Below are 17,360 nucleotides of genomic sequence, written 5' to 3'. Positions count from 1 at the left end.
TGTGGTTTGTGAGTTTCGACATTTTTTAACAATGTATTTGCGATAACGTGCAAATTGAAACGTGCATTAATGTATGCTGACCCGCTGACCCCCATCGCTTCTGATTGGTTTGGAGTTTTGCTACCCTTTTGGGTAAAAACACCTTAATACCGTATTATTTTCTCTTTTCATCAGCAACTGCATATGAAAATGGCACCTACTTTTCTGTCTCAGCAAGCTACTCTGCACAAGCTCAATATGCTAAACCAGATGCATATGGCACAAAGCATGTATTCGTGACAAATGTGCTTGTTGGAGATTACATCAGAGGCAGCCATGGAATGATCACTCCACCTCCAAAACCACAGAATCCTGCTGAACTGTTTGACAGTGTTGTAGACAACATGAATTCTCCTGGCATTTATGTTATATTTCATGATGCACAGGCATACCCAGAGTATCTCATCAAATTCCAGTAACAAAGAACCCAGTTGCATAACCTAAATTCAGGCTTTTCATCAATTTTACTTCATTTTTGAAATTTTCCAGATTATGATTTCATGAAAAATGCGATGATGAACCAAAACAACACGACTTTTAAAATACCAAGTACTGTTTTTGCTTGGTTTTAAAGTTTGTAAACCTGCAAATAAAGCAATCATGTGTGTATGGGTAAAACAAAACAAAATTAATATTCTTCACTCCCGAGATGCAAGTTAAACATCTGTTATAAAGCAATCATGTTGTTTCACTGATGGGTGCTTCATTAATGAGCAGATACTAATCTTTGTACAATGACAATCTCTGTGGTTTAAAAAAAAAATGTTACTATAACCTTACATGTACATACAGGCTATTGTTTTGTTCTTTACAACATCTCACCTCAATAGGACTCCCTCTGGAAAACGGTAACTTCTCACTAAAATATTTCATTCTAAAGCAAAACAAAATTAAGGCATCTGAATGCACAAATTTTGCAACAATGGTGTTTTTTTCTTTCATGAGATTTTTTTTTTTTTTTCTTGTAACTTCGATGACTAAGTGAGCCCAAATTTTCACAGATTAAATTGTTATTTTGTGCATATATCGAGATACACTAATTGAGAATATTAAAAAATGTAATAATTATTACATTATTAAACAGATTAAATTGTTAAATTGATTTAATTGTTAAATTGATTAAATTGTTATTTTGTGCATATATCGAGATACACTAATTGAGAATATTTTAACAATCAAATGTTAAAGGCACTGGACACTATTGGTAATCACTCAAAGTAATTGTTAGCATAAAACATACTTGGTAGCGATCACCCACTGAAGTACATGTAATGTAGTTTTGGAAAAAGAGGCAATTTGTTTCTCAAATTAAAAAATGTCAGCCCTGAAGTGTTTTGTAGGTACCTGAAAGCGCATATTAATCTATGCAACAAGGATGTTTATCTTTCATTATTCTCTTGCAAATTTGACGACCAATCGAGCCCAAATATTCACAGGCTGTTATTTTATGTACATGCATATGTTTGGTCACACCAAGTAAGAACACTAGTGTTTGACAATTACCAAACGTGTCCAGCCGTCGATTTCACCAAACTCTTCCTAACTTAGGATTAATCTTAGGACTTAGGACGGGTTCAGTTCCGTATCAAAATACGTAGGACGCATTGAACTCATCTTAAGTTAGGAGATAGGATTGATCCTAGCGTTTCGTGAAATCGGCTGTAAACTTAAACTTCAGTTGTTTTAGATTGTATTTTGTGTAAGACATTTTATATTCACAGCTCCAGTTTGGTAGGATGAATATCAATATTGTAATGACATCTCTTCGGCTTGGGGTGACTATGTTTAAACTCATTAATAATATTCTTCCTAATTCTATTTGTTCTTTATTTACAAACAAATCATGTGTCTACAGTAATTTTACAAGACATTGTAAAGAATTTCACCAATCATTTGCACGTACAAAACTTTCCCATAGAGCTGTCAGGCATGAAGGTCCTAGGCTATGTTTTTCACTAGACTCTATTATTAAAACTGCCCCACTCTTATTTCCTTTAAACATTTATAACCAAGGGACTCCTTCTTGAGTACATACCTATAATACTAGATTTAGCTGCTTTTTTTAATTTGATTTGATTTGGACTGTGTCATGTACGTTGTTTTTGTACATATTGTTCAATAAGTTTGTGTTAACAAACTAGTTTACTAAAAGTTTTTGTATTTTCCTGGGGGTCATTTCCAGAAAAGCAATGTTTTTTTATGGCCTCCATCTACATGTATGTATTTGTTTACTATATGTTTTAATTTAATTGTCTTCTACCTTGGTATTGCTATATCTAATCTTTATAAAAAAGTATGCTATATAGCTATTATTGTACAACTTGATTGGTGTGTGAATGGGGGAAAAGAACTCAACTGAACTGAAATAATGTGGAGCTTAGTGAACTTAAAATCATAGTTGACACCAACAATATTTTCTGACGATTAGTTGAATATGTTTCCTTTCAGCAGGTGATGGGAAGATTTGTTTTAAGTTTTCAAAAACAGGCAGTAAATTACAAATAATACACACTAGCGGGATGCCGCGCGATGATGAGGATTCTAGTATACAAATGTTGTAAAAGGTAATGTGGGGGCAAGGGAGGTATTCTTACAGGTAATAATCATTTTCGTAGGATTGGGTTAGAAATTGTATTTATAGTCGGTATGGAAATTTGTCATTAATGTTGTATTTTGATAAAAATTAATTGTTGAGCGTGCACAACTTAGTTGTGAAACGTCGCGACGCGTCGCCTCCCCTCCTCACCTTCTCTCTTGCGTTCTCCAACTAAAGGAATTGGTGTTCGTTTCTGGAATTAAGCTTTAATATTGGGGATGGGTATACTTGGCAATGATGGTACTTGGCATGATATGTAGGGTATTTCGTAATATTTTAGTGTTGATCGAGCGGGCCAACGCGTTATCCGTAATGTGGATTATGTTTCGCCTCATTTACGCATAGTTTTAATTCAATCGGCTGTTGTCATTGTGTCAATTTTATCCACTGCACTGAGTATTTTCCAGCTAAGATGACCGTAAGGGTAATAATGCTTAGTCGACTAAAAATATAGCACGTACACTGCTCCAATGACACACTTATTTTATTGTGTTGAGCACATTTGGTATAAATTCAGTTACACTTGGCAAAATGTACATGAGTCCGCCCAAACTGCTTTCATTATAGTTACGAACTTTGTGAAACATTTGCCTTGTTATTTTGAGGGTCTGTACGTCCAGTTATATGGAGATGGGCCAATCGGACAATGTATAACACGCTGAATTTTGAATCAGCAGTGGTATTTGGTTCCCTTAACAACAAATCCATAGTCACCGATAGCCACGGATTTGAGTGGTCTAAGTCTGGTCTCCCCCTCAACAATAATCACTGCTGCTAATAGCACAGGAGAAATCCGACAAAAAGGCTTGTATGAAAGTGGTACCCTCTTTTAAAACAAACTCATAATCACAGCCACTAATAGCCGCGGAGTTTATCTGACTGAAAAGGAAGCTTCGAAGAAGTTCTGGTATACAGCAGATAAAAAAAACGCGCCAGTTGGTATGGACTTTAACGACAAAGTCAATTTCTGCAAATTGTATTGAAAATAAATATATTTAAACATTGATTGCTATAACTGTTGAATGATTTTTGCTTTGTTTCCAATGACGTGTACACGGTTTTAGAATCTAAGGCCCCATTCATCGTGATTTATTGAGCGTACGTCCAACGACGCATACAAAGTTGTTTGAGCACCAAATAAAGCGAGTTTTCGGAACATGCTGTGCAACATCTAATCTACTGTTTTTACCACCGCTTTTGGGAGTAACAGAGCGTCGGCCTCATTAATTTTTAGTTTATGTCATATCAATTAATTCTCATGTAAACTTTCTGGTCAACATCCGCCGGGGCATACGCCCCGCGTGACGAAGTACCCTGATAAAACATCCAATTTTATAATTATGTTATCATAATTATCTGTGGAACCCTATACAAACTAAAATAATAGAAACGGTAATTTTATTGGTCTTGAATAATTAATCCTACATTCTCTCACTTAATTCGCTTTCGGAAAACATTTGCCTAGTTATTTTGAGGGTTTTGTATGCCTGCTACCCCTACATCCTCTCACTTAATTCACTTTCAGAAAACATTTGCCTTGTTGTTTTAAGGGTTTGTAGGCCAGTTTGGTTAATTATGTATGGAGAAATTCGTAAAAAGTACCCGATTCAGCTGCACATGAGGGCTCTTTCGATAACAAAACCCAACGGCCGATTGGTTAATACAAAAAGGATTTGGCAAAATCTACATCCTGAGTCCTGACCAGGCTGCGTTCTAACAGTTTTGTTGCTTCAGAACTTTGAATGGAATGTTCGTTTACAGCTTCAAAACAGCCGTTGATGTTTCACAAAGTTTCACAAAGTAACTATGAAAGCATACTATTCTTAAACGGTGATTTCATGTACTCTTTTGTAGGTTTAACTGGACAAACCTATACAATGTATATGAAAAGAATCAGTAATGTATTTACTTTCTTTTTGAAAATGTTTCAACTTTTGCGTGTATACGTTCTGTGTGTGGGGGATGACATATGGAATGTACCACTAATGGTGCAGAGTTTAATGGAACAAATAAAGTTTCACAACAATGGGTTGCTGTTTGATGCGTTTAAAAAATGCTGGAAAGTTGGGTAGGCCTACATGAGTGACTTAATTGTAATAAACACATATGTAACAGATGCATGTATTAAAGCCTAATGTTTTTTATTTAACACGCGAAATTAAACCCCCCTGTACAAAATGGTATATACACAATGCCATTTACCCCTCTGCGAAACATCAATGAGTCACTCTGGAATGTTAATGGGGGTCCAAGGTTGCCACCCACTTCAAACCTAGAGGTGGCTCTGTGTGCTGCCTACAGCTTCACCCCCCCCCCCCCCCCCTTAGACCAACAGGTGGCCCATATCAAAACCAGACAACCACAGAGGTGACTCTGTGCGTAGCCTACGGCTTCCCCCTTCGACCAACAGGTGGCCCATATCAAAACCAGACAACCACAAATGTAAGGAGATATCGCTCCTGTCTCCAGCCAATCAGACAACTCGTAAGAGGGAGTTCGGTTCAGGGTTTTGTAGACTTGCAACCCGACGTCTGTAACGACGCAACCGTGTTGGATTCCACAAGGATGCCATGCCACTGGACCTTCTAATTTTTTAATCCAATATGGCGCGGGTTACGCTTTTAATAGTATAGATTCATAATTTGAAATTATTTGAGTTTTGGGGGAACATTTTTGACCTTTTTAGCCCATATGTATTATAAAGAGTTACAACCGTGACGGGAAAAGTTTGATAAATTTCATAGAGCTGCTGAGCACAAAAATCTGCTTAGCATGAGATTTCTTCCTTGATAAAAACAGGATTAACGACCAAGTTTCCATTTGTTGCACATTGCTTTTTGGCTGGTATTCAGCTGTTGCTTTCCTATCCTGTAAATCATTTGGAAATATGGTCGGTATTCTTTTTTTTATCGAGGCAGAAATTTCAGGCTAAGCATATTTGTGTGCTTAGCAGCTCTATGAAATTGGGCCATCGTAGTCTGTTGTGCCCACCAATCATTTTATGCTAGACAATTACGTAACTATGTGTCGCACTATGGATTTCTGGATAACATCAGAAAATCTTCTTTTTTTTATTAATTTTCAGATAACACATTGCTTTGTGAACGAACACAGTCATTTATTTCTTTATATATTTTGTGTTTGTTTATCATGGGTAACTACAAAAATGCAGATTACAGATGATGACATTGCACATTCGTTTAAAAAACTTTCTGGCTCCTAACACTCATAACATTTGTAATTAAAATAGGGTAATTATCGGTTAAAGAAAAAAAATACTCAAATCATTAACTGATAAGAAACTAGAGTGGAGTATATAATAAACATTGTCTGTGGAAAATGGAAACAGAAGTAGCTACATGGTCAATTTGTTGTATCCATTTCATTTTAGTACAAGATGATCAACAAGATAGTGATTTAGTTTGAGATGTTCACATCTGGCAATCAACATAAGGAAGTTTAGCTGCGCGTTACGAGAGCGAACACGTGAACGTGAACGTTAAAACATTATGTAGTTTCTAGGTGACGTAACCACTTTGGGCGTATTTCATGCTCTCGTAAGACGTCTGCACGTAGGCCTTTGTACCTGACGTATCACTCAGAACCAGAAATAGTACATCCATATTAGCCAGTACATCCAGAAAGAGCCGATGGATAGCGAGCCGAAGAATTGGGTAATGAGGGTAAAACGAAGCTTGTGGCGTGGATGGCGAGTAGTTGTGACAGTACTCTTTGGCCGCGACACTCGAACGTTCAACACCTCCACAAACTTTAAGTGCGGAACCCTGAACTGTGGTAAACAAAATGTTTCAATGCCTAATTCCACCAATACTGGCTGCATGGAAGCCATGGCAAAGTATAAGTTCTACCTTGCTCTTGATGACTGGTCCACAGTTTCCTCATCATCAGGCACACCAGGACTTGTGAGTAAACGTAAAGCCATTGGACACTTTCTGAACAGAACAAAAATTAAAAGTTCACAGATTTACAAATAACTTACAGGGTTTACAGAAGGTAATGGTGAAAGACTTCCCTTGAAATATTATTCCGTGAAATGCTTTACTTTTTGAGAAAACATTAAAACAATTATCAATTCTCGATATCGAAAATACCGGATTTATTTTAAATACATGTCATGGCACGGCCAAACGTGCGGAAACAAGGGTGGGTTTTCCCGTTATTTTCTCCCGTCTACGTCAACCAATTGAGCCTAAATTTTCACAGGTTTGTTATTTTATATATAAGTTGTGATACACGAAGTGTAGGCCTTTGGACAATACTGTTTACCAATGTTGTGTGATTACTTTAAAGGAACATTTTGTAAGAAAGAAACTCGTCTAAGATCACAGATTTAAATCAAACATTAAAACTTGATGATTCTCATCTGGGGATCAAAATTTCCGAATTACTCATTTATGAATGGAAAGAAACAGCATAGACATGTGATTTGTATACAAAACACCCAACACCCATCAAGTTGCTTTACTACCCAGCTACCACTTGTTCAAATTCAAGAAATTTGATGAGCATGATTTGGAGGCCATTTTATGGAGTAAAAACTTGACTCCACAAAATGGCGCGCCGTGTTAGTTCACGACCACGACGTATAAGAAAAACCATGCAATTTCAAGACATATGTATGTGGATCGTTATGTTCTACTGCTAAAACATCTTTCTAACCATAGGCCCTATGCATTTTATAACAAACGGTTTCAAACGTTTTTCATAGACCAACTCGACCGATCTACAAGGCAACTCGGAGTTCCTTTAAACCTGAGGATTGGGAGAGAGGGGCCGATAGTAATCAGCGATTTTTTTGTTGTTAAATATATCTCACATCCAAAAGGGCTGTACAACATTTCCCAAGAGCAAAATAGCAGAGCAAGAGAAAACAACACAAATTGTGATTTAAAGACAGTGGACACTATTGGTAATTTCTCAAATATTAGCATAAAACCTTACTTGGTAACGAGTAATGGGGAGAGGTTGACAGTATAAAACATTGTGAGAAACGGTTCCCTCTGAAGTGACGTAGTTTTCAAGAAAGCAGAAATTTTCCACGAATTTGATTTCAATACCTCGGATTTAGAATTTGAGGTCTCGAAATCAAGCATCTGAAAGCACACAGCTTCGTGTGCCAATGGTGTTTTTCATTTCATTATTACTCCGCAACGTCGAAGACCGATTGAGCTCAAATTTTCACAGGTTTGTTATTTTATGCATGTTGAGATACACCAAGTAAGAAAACTGGTCTTAGACAATTACCAAAGGTGTCCAGTGTCTTTAAGATCGAATGTCAAAACTCTAGTGCAGTTTACAATCAGTCTTATAAAATCTATAAGAACTAATCACGTGTGTAATAATGAGTCGTTTAATATCGAAACAAAACTATTTTATATCTATGTTTGTACACGGCTAATGGCTGCGTGACGCAGACGCGATTGCGCGTCTGCTTAGTGCACAACTCTATGGCGTTTGCCAACCAACAGGGTCTGTACGCATGCGTGACGGTAATTAGCATATCTCATGGGAAGGGTCCATTGCCAGGTAGAGTTTGTTCTTTATAGAGAACTGTATTGCTACATACTTTACACCGCGGAGAAGGTTTATCGGATTGTTCGGGAGACTTTTCCGGTCTGAAACGAACTGTCCTGCTTCTTAACCTGGGCGGAAGGTATGAAAAGTCGGCTGGGACTACTTTACTTTAGCTTATGGATCATTATTACTACTGCACCACCGCGGAGTCAGATCTAGTTGGAATTGGATTATTTGGCATTTCGAGTATGCCTAGCTGAAACTTACACAGTCTTTTTGAATAAACTATAAACACAATTGATCACATCATGCAAACTACCTTCGACAGGTAAGCTTAAGCCTATCACAACGCACATATTGTTCTTTTATTACCGCCGTCGCGGCAACTGTGGATTTGACACGCTGACCCTATTATACGGAGTCACGTGACGAGTTCAACCAATCAATGATTAAATCAGCAAAACGGGGATTCCCCCCTCGCACGCAAACTGTCTCTCCATAATTGTGTGTGCGTGCGAGTATGACACTACGACATGTAATGGAACAACGAAGGGAATAGTTGCTGTAGAGAGTTATTAAGCCGTGGGAAAGCAAGCAAACTTCAACTGATTTATGATGTTCTCTTGCGTTCGTCCACATTAGTTACCTTGGCAGTGCATGACACTAACGTTATAGCCTGTTTGGAGAAAGAGATCGTCGGCGAAATATCGTACGATGGATCCAAAGCGACGTGAATGTTATGCAATTCGTGTGAAGCTTTCTCTACCTGCGCCCATTGCATACACACAAGTGGAGATTAAGTTGTGCACTTATTTCCAGTCCAACGAGGGAGGCAACTGCGACGTAGACAGCGTACGTTTAATGGGGGTAGATGCCGATGGCTCTTGGTATAAAGTTGCTTTTGTTGAACAGTCTGGTAAGTGAACTTTATTTCTAACTAGAGATTGAGAGTTTGTGAACAAACTCAAGGTGTTCGGTTTCCGGGAGTAAAAGCCTGGATTAAAAAACAATTATTACACCTTGCTTTGTTCTCAAGATTTGTAATAAATGATTCAAATTGCAAAAACTGTCAAAACAACATGATTACGTCATCTTGTAAAAGTGTATGTTTGGTGACGTCATCGGTAATATTTGTTTTAAACCAGACCTTTGCCAGACATGTATGCTGTGGTGGTAAAGCATCAAAGGATGTATATTTCAACCTAAAAGGCAACAAACAACGCCCTTTCAAATCATTTCACAGTCACTTCCGGTTTAAACAGGTCAAAAGGTCAACGAAAGTTCACAAACATATCCATTTCTGTAAAGTACGTAAAGCCCTTTCATATGATGTATAGATTGTCAAAATTGCTTATGTAATTTAGGAAATATGAACTTAGGAAATATTGACGACTGTAGAAAAGACTGTAAGGGGCATGTATGTTTTAACCGCCTTGAACGAAGACTATTCTTCATGAAGCTTTTTCGCGCTCTATGGATGATCACTGGAGCGTGACTCTGCTGAACCGCTAATACACTACACGTTGTGTGTATGCCTACGTGCAATGTTTATGCACATACCAATGGGGATTTACGTTGTTCTTTAGACGTGAATTTTGAAATTTTCAATCTCTCTTTTGAGCCGGAAGACAACATCAAAATGAGGTTATGTCTGTGGGGCGTTTACGGAGTTTTCAATGACAATTCCGATGATGTTTCGATTGTAAGATTTCGTCATGTAGATCAAAAGTTATGATTTTTTGAAATAATAAACTTTGAATTTTCATAACTCAAAAATGGATGACGTCATCATGACGTAACTACACATTTTTCTTCTCCTAATGAACATCTAACTATGTGTGAAGTTTCAAGTTCATACGAATTTTGAAAAGATGTTTTTGTTAGGGGACAAGGGACGTAGAGAAGAAGAAGAAGAAGAAGAAGAAGAAGAAGTATGAACAAAAAAAAAAACGAACAAAAATAAGAGGTGTTCCGGGCTGTTGGCCCGAACACCTAATTAATCAATAGTTCGAATGATTGGCCCTACTACGTTACCGTAGAGTTTCGTAGTCCGAGCAGGGACTAATGCCCACCTGTTGAGCTGCTATTGCTCTCTTTCGCTCAACATCGGTCTCGTCACAGTCGCCATGCTGTGACAGGGATGAGACCGATGTTATCAAAAGAGAGCCATTACATCGTTGCCTAACCATGCAGGAGATGTAGACCCAGTGACTGAGGCGCTAGATTCCTTTTTTCGAAATTTTGACATTATCGGCTAGATGACCGATAATGTCAAAATTTCGAAAAGAGGAATCTAGCGCCCAGTCACTGGGTCCACAGGAGCTGAGTCTCCTGAATGAGCTTTGGTACAGATAAAGATTCAAGGGCTTTGTATGTCCAGATTGTGAAGTTTAAAGTTGGTGGATAACTGTTTCCAAGGTTAAATGTCACCATAGAATGTGTTTTTTGTTAGATCTTCTGTCAATTAATCTTGTGGCTTTGCAAATTTTGTATTAATTATTGGGGACAACCACATGTACCTTTATGCAAAATCAAGCTTTTCTGATTATCACAAGTAAGTAAAAGGGGGGTCTGAAAATTGAAATGAAATTTTATACTGTGTAAATATTTTTGTTTCCAGCAGCCAGTAAAGAAGGAGGGATACGTTATGTTAAGGCCAAATTGGAGTTTTACCATAGGTACAATCAGTTACAGCTTGTTATTTGTTTAAAGGTGTTCTTAGACTAATTACAATTGCGAAACGGCGTGAATCGTGCGCACTTGAAGAGGGTTGCCACGCCCCTTATGAGGAACCTTTATTCTGAAATGACCTGGAGTTGGCATGTGTCATTCATTGATTGGTATTCAAAGTGAATTTTAGCCAAACCTGAGTGGTGACATTTACAGAATATTGGTTGATTTGACACGAAATGACTCTTTTTTTTAAAGAATTGTTAAAACAATTCTTAAAAAAATTGTTGTATAATTAATTTGTTTTTGCAATGGCACGGGACCTTTTACCCTGGACTCCGTCGCATTGTATGTAACAGAAAATCCAGACTTGGCTAGGCACATCCAAAGTTCAACAAGTTGTTATACATGCTGCTACTTACTAGTGTTCATAGGTTTTGGAGGTACGTCGGCCGGTCGACCACGTCAGAGCCAATGAACAGCTCTCCCTGGGTAGCTACACCCACAATTTACATACACGACGAACGCTGCACAGGTTTCCTTTATTCTGATTCATTACAGCAGGGTGAATATTTATGTATCGGTATTGGCCTCTGCGATGACGAAACCCCCGGTAAGCTAATCGCGCTATTCAAAGGCGAATGAATAGACTTTGTGCTCGTGACATTACGAGTAAACAGAGTAAACTGTGAGTTGAGACAATCCTGCACTGTTTGTGCTACTTGGTATGTCACGAGCACACAGTCTATTCATTCGCCTTTGAATAGTGCGGGTAAGCTTCAGGTGTACATGAATATTCACCCTGCTGTAATGAATCAGAATAAAGGAAACCTCTGCAACTACTTAGACTTATAGTAATCAGGTGGCTAAGCGTAAAATATCAAGGTTATCGTTATACGGCGGACAAAAGCACAATTTTTGGCACAGGGCTTCCTAAGGGTCTATTAATCAATATTAGCCGAGGAGCCCTCCGGAATTTGTAATTGTTTTTATGTAAATCACAAAATATCAAGATGGCCGCCTACATAACAAAATATCACCTTTTAAACTTTATTCCAATTTTTTTTTTTTTTTTTTGGGGGGGGGGGGGGGAAAGACCTCTGGTTGCAGGTTAAAATAATAGGAATACATACAATCATGAATCATCTGAATATCTAGATAAAACACAATTTTTAAGCAAACAAACAGTACTATCTCACAACATGGAGACTTAAGACCAGTGTAAAAGACACTTTCAATGAATTATAATTGTTTTCGAAGTATAGGGGATTGTTAAGTCTAATAAAAAACATACGGTGTACACAGTTTTACCACCTTTCTGGAAAGGAAAAGCACACTCTTTCCCGACAGCTGCTACGCCTATAATGTACCAGCCATAACTTTAAAGACGGTGCCAGATTGTATAAGTGTTATGTTTCCAGTCGATGGGTGCTCAGATGGGTAGAGCATTCAAAAAACCAAAAAACTCTCCTATTCTTTGAGAAGTCCCCACTCCTGCTATGATCAAGCATGCAATGGATGTTGAGAGACAAACTGTCAAATTTCTTAGTCCATGACAAATCCAGTTATTACTTTGACCAACCTGTGTTCACCCTGGCAAAGTCTGTACAGTAGAAATGACCAGATTCTCACTGCGAGAGTAAGCGTGTGCTAAATGTAGGTGGTCTGCTAACAGAAAGGCAATCTGGAAAATATTGGGGATGTCTCTGCTCGAAGTTACTAGCCGGACCGGACGACATTTTTCTAAGAGGTAGCATTATCTGGTGTGGTAGACTTGTATCTGAAGGCATCCCTCACATTAACTCGATAGGCAAGCCCACAATATCACTCTCTTGTCTCTGCACATCTCAATGAGTGAGGGTTTCATGCTCAGTGAGGGCCCCATAGTAAAGAGTCTGCCACAGCTTGAAGAAACATTAACATGCAGAGGAGAAACCCTACTTTCATGATCATGAAACAAAAACCTCATTCTCATCTTCATCGGGGCTCACAGAAAGAATACTCCCCTCTTTCTGTATGTTGATTGTCTTGCAGGAACTCACACTGCTGTTCTTTGCCTTGAACCATGTAAACTACTCACGTATGATGCCTGCTGTCAGCATCAGAGATGAACTCCTTGCCTTATCAATGATAAGTTTGAGAAGTTTTTCACTTGGTCCTTTCCAAGACAACTCACAATTAATTCTTTGTGATCTCTATGATCAAGCTCATGAGCAGAAGAACAAGATTGTGAAAGATTCAGGTGGAGCGTTTGGGCTCACAGAAAACCTGTTGTTTTTATTAGTGATGGATGCTCTCAGGACCAGATACTGGCTGCTGAAGCAACTTCAAGAAGAGGGTTTTCTCGAAGAGATATCCTGGAGAACTTCCAGCAGAATGATCAGGGCCTCCCAACAGAGGAGATCTCCCAGCCACAGATTGTCAGCGTCTCAAATGCCATCAGATGAATGGGCAATCCTCATTGGATTATTTCTCAGGTCGCATGTGCATATAGATGAATCAATGGTAGCCGAATTGTGCACTTGTGGGCTCGGATACAGTTAGAGAAAGATAACTTTGTCATGAATGTATATACATGATATGCGCAACTACTAATGTTCACGATCGGGGGATGATCGACCTCCCGCTCCACCACAAAACCAGAAGTAAACAATAAATAAATAAAATAAAACATTGATACAACTATAATAGTTGGTAATTTGCCGCTTTACAAACAGTTGTTGTTATTATTGTTATTTTGTTTAAACAAATATATTACATCCTGTAAATGGGGGTTATAATCTGTGTATGGTGAGCATTATGATTATGAAATTAAAAACTGATAGGTCAGAAACCCCCTTTCTTCAGAATGTTTGGATCCGCCCCTAAGAGGGTGAGATTTGATCGGGTTGAACGGGGGGGGGGGGGGTGATTGAAAGTTGAGTATCTGCGATATTTAAAAAGCGGAAAAAATGTTTCAGTACTCCTATATGTCCAACTACCTGTAAGTCACTTATTTAGCAACCACTCTGAGGTTTTTATGACTCCCAGGCCTCATGAAAATTACATTTTGTCATATTTGGCGGCCATTTTGAAATTTTCTGATTTACGTAAAAAATAACAAAAATTCCGGAGGGCTCCTCGGCTAATATTAATTAATAGACCCTTAGGAAGCCCTGTGCCAAAAATGGTGCTTTTGTCCGCCGTGTAACGGTAATTTCGCTAAGCCACCTGACTATAGACGATGTGACCCATGTTTACATTCAAACCGCCCTCTGTTGACAAAACACTGTATACGTCATGTTTCGCCGGGCACTGAGTTGCCTAGTCATAGTAAGATTGCATACACTTTCTAGCTGGTTGCCAAAACATAAAGGTTTTGCGGTATGCGCGCGAATCATGTTATGGTTTTCGTGTGACGTCAGAGGTCACATCGTCTATAGGGGGCTCCTGCGTCGTCCGACGCACGAGGTAGTCAACGCTCTCCAGGCAGATCGGTCAGCAGACTTCTCTGTCCTTCTCCATGTAGGCCTGATAAGAATTTGTGTTGTGTGAGGCTTTGTTGTGACGGTTCTGATTTAGCTGTTTCCTCTGGGCAATGAGCCCCCATGTGCGGTCACTGATCCATTCTTCCTTCAGAGGTTTCTGGTACCCAAGGATATTTTCTCCCGCTGTTCTCATTGCATCTCTGAGCTGGTCCCACCAATCAGTTGAACCTGGTGTGGGCTCTGCCAGAGCTTCAAAGCGATCCTGTATGGATATTTGGAATCTCTCCTTGATTTGGGGGGTTTTAAGCTTGGTTATGTCAAACTTCTTTGGTGGAGTTGTTGTCGTTTTCTTTTTCTTTTACAGCTTGATCTTAAGTGTTGCGATGGCCAGGTGGTGATCACTGCAGATATCAGCTCCTCTATATAAGATCGGGCGTCCTGCAGACATGGAACCCTCCAGCCTGGACAAATGGCAAAATGGTCGATCTGTGTGACAGTTCTATGATTGTTGAAGATCCATGTTATTTTGTGGATATCCTCGTGTTGGAACATGGATGAACCAATCTTGAGATCATTCATAGAGCAGAACTGTATAATGAAGCGGTCTCTATTCTCTGTTCGCCTTCCATATGCATGAGGGCCGAGAACAATTTCATATCTTGCTCGATCTCCGCCTATCTGTGCGTTCATGTCCCTATGACGATTTTTAACGTGACGTGGGACCTGATCTACCAGGTCTCGCAGTTGTTGGTAGAAAACGTCCTTCTGTTCATCCTCATGGTCATTGGTAGGCGCATAGCACTGGATGATGGAGACTTTTGCATGTAGAGTCACAAACCTCGCTTTGATTAGTCACTCGTTTACTGGTACCCACTCAGCCAGTGCATTCTTGGCGACTCTATCAAGGATGACGGCGACACCTCCACGATGGAAGTTATATTGTCTCCCAGTTATATTCGCTCAGTCCAAGGATACTGATCTTGTAGTTATCCATTTCCTTTTTAACTTGAGCTAGTTTGGAAGGGTCAGACATTGTCCTTGCATTCCAGTATCCAATGCGGGTCGCACTCTTTGCAGTCAGAACTCGAGTTGTCGGGGCAGCAGCTTCCTTTCGGCTTTCACTCTGCTCGTCATAGAGTCTCCGGGTGAAGACGACTGTCCTTCCGGCCGCCAAGGATCCGCTGGGTTCCAACTGGGGAAAGCTTCCGCCCTGGTTGCCGGTGACTTCATCTTGGAAGTTCATTCGCCTAGTGATGTCATGTTTCACAGCACCCCCTCCAGATCATTTAGCCCACCAGTTGAGATAGGGAACCGGGGTGTGGCGCATGCTTGGAGCCAGATGTGAGAGATTAGGAGATGGATGAGAACCAGTGTTTCTGTCCATTCTATACTAGAATGCAACTACCAGAAAAACAAAGGTACTACCTCTACCCAGAGCCCCCTTACATGCTGCTACATGGTACTCAAATGCATCAAAAGTATAAATAAAAAAATAAAAAAATGCGAACCCTATTATGATGCATATTTCAAGAATCTGGTTTTCAAAAACTAACCCAAGTATGTTTAGTGCAATCTAACAAACATTTTGATATTCAAATAATGGTTTTAGGGTGAATTATAGTCGATATTAGCTCATATCGACTTTGCACAAAAAAACATTAAACCATGTTGTTTTGTCATATTAGCCATTATCGGACGTACCATTATTATTCAAAACAAGGGGAAATGGCAACTGTAAAATTAAAATTCACCATGGTAAAAGTTTGTTCATGTGTTGGATGTCGCTATAGGGCAATTTCGCGCATACCTTTTTTTATTATAGGTTTTCTTGGTCAATTTCGGAAAATGAGCAGCCAATTTAACCACCAGCCTATTCTATTTCGCACGAAATCGAATGCAACCAAAAAGGGTCATTCGATTCCATTTTAAGACTAGTCAAATCTACTTTTACGTCATTCGATTTAACAAAATAATCATTCAATTTAACAATTCGTCGAAGCTGCATTCAAATTCGCAGGAGTGTTTTTGAGGCGTGTGTTTAGTCATTCAATTTCATTTTGAGGCAGTCAATTCTGATATCTGTGCAGTCTTTAAAACGCTTGGTTAACTTGTTGTTTACTTATACGAATGTTAAAGGCATGCGGTTAATTTGTTGGCACTCTTGAACATAATATGCCAAGATGTCTGGCCCGCCAACAGATGGTTGGTGAATATTTTCAAAAACCAACAACTGGAAAAACATTAAAAAAAAAAAAAAAAAAATTCAAACACATTCAAATGTCAGGTCTTGGTCAGTTAATCATTGAAGGTCTCCCGAAAAAATAAGATGAAAACAACCCTTATGGGGCCCAAGGTAAAGTCTACTGGAAACATAAAAAAAAGAAAATAAGGTTCGCTCAATTTAAAAGTGAAGGTACGAAACGGTTTGCCTTATACAGTTTATCTGTTTTTTCGTATTTCTTTAGTCGTACTTATTTGAAATTTCGGTGAGCGAAATTGATTGCCTCTTTACGAAATTGAAAATTGTTAAATCAGCAAAATCTCTAGTCGAACCAGCTTTGCTAACTTGAATGATGATTGTGTGTCATGAAAAAGAATGAGTGTGCTAGGAACTTGAATGCCTCAAAACGAAATTGAATTACCGAATTCTGAATTTGAAACGCAGTAAAAACCGGAAAGGCAAAATAGCTTTAATTCGAACGCATGACAATTAAATTGGCTGCTCATTTGCCGAATTTGACCGAGAAAACCTATATTATTGGTTTATTTGTCCAAAAATATGTTTACAAGACACTGGCAGTAAAATAAACTGAATTGCGTTTTTTAATTTACAATTTTCCAGTTAATACAATAACATGTTGTAATTAATACAATAACATGTTGTACGGGAACAGTTCCATGATCGTTAAGTGTATGATGAAGTAGACTATCGCACGGGCAGCCCCCATATTTTTTCTAGCACTGGAATCGGTCTTTTTGCGTGCGCACTTTGCACTTTTTGCTGTGCCTTGGTGCAAAGAACAGCTCAGGCTGAGGACATGCTATCATTATTT

The 17,360-nt window shown here is 38.9% G+C and overlaps 2 protein-coding genes across 4 annotated transcripts in view; both read left to right on the top strand.

Moving 5' to 3' along the window:
- Nucleotides 1-5,376, top strand: part of LOC139941237 (uncharacterized) — a 36,187-nt gene extending 30,811 nt beyond the window's left edge. The window contains 1 exon segment of the mRNA XM_071937711.1: nucleotides 175-5,376. Coding sequence (XP_071793812.1) covers nucleotides 175-458 — 284 coding nt within the window. The 3' untranslated portion in view covers nucleotides 459-5,376.
- A 3,340-nt stretch (nucleotides 5,377-8,716) lies between these two features.
- The window catches only part of LOC139941238 (uncharacterized), a 40,804-nt gene continuing 32,160 nt past the window's right edge, over nucleotides 8,717-17,360 (top strand). For 2 of the 3 annotated variants that reach the window (XM_071937713.1, XM_071937712.1), the window contains exon 1: nucleotides 8,717-9,086. In XM_071937713.1, the coding sequence (XP_071793814.1) occupies nucleotides 8,885-9,086 (202 nt within the window). In that variant the 5' untranslated portion in view covers nucleotides 8,717-8,884. Of the gene's footprint in view, nucleotides 9,087-15,591; nucleotides 15,726-17,360 lie in introns of those variants that run through there. The other variant, XM_071937714.1, reaches the window with a different exon arrangement.

Source organism: Asterias amurensis, chromosome 8 (assembly GCF_032118995.1).
Source record: "Asterias amurensis chromosome 8, ASM3211899v1".
In the NCBI taxonomy this organism is placed as follows: Eukaryota; Metazoa; Echinodermata; class Asteroidea; order Forcipulatida; family Asteriidae; genus Asterias; species Asterias amurensis.
Note: the sequence above shows the minus strand (reverse complement) of the source record. Positions and strands in the feature narration are given on the sequence as shown.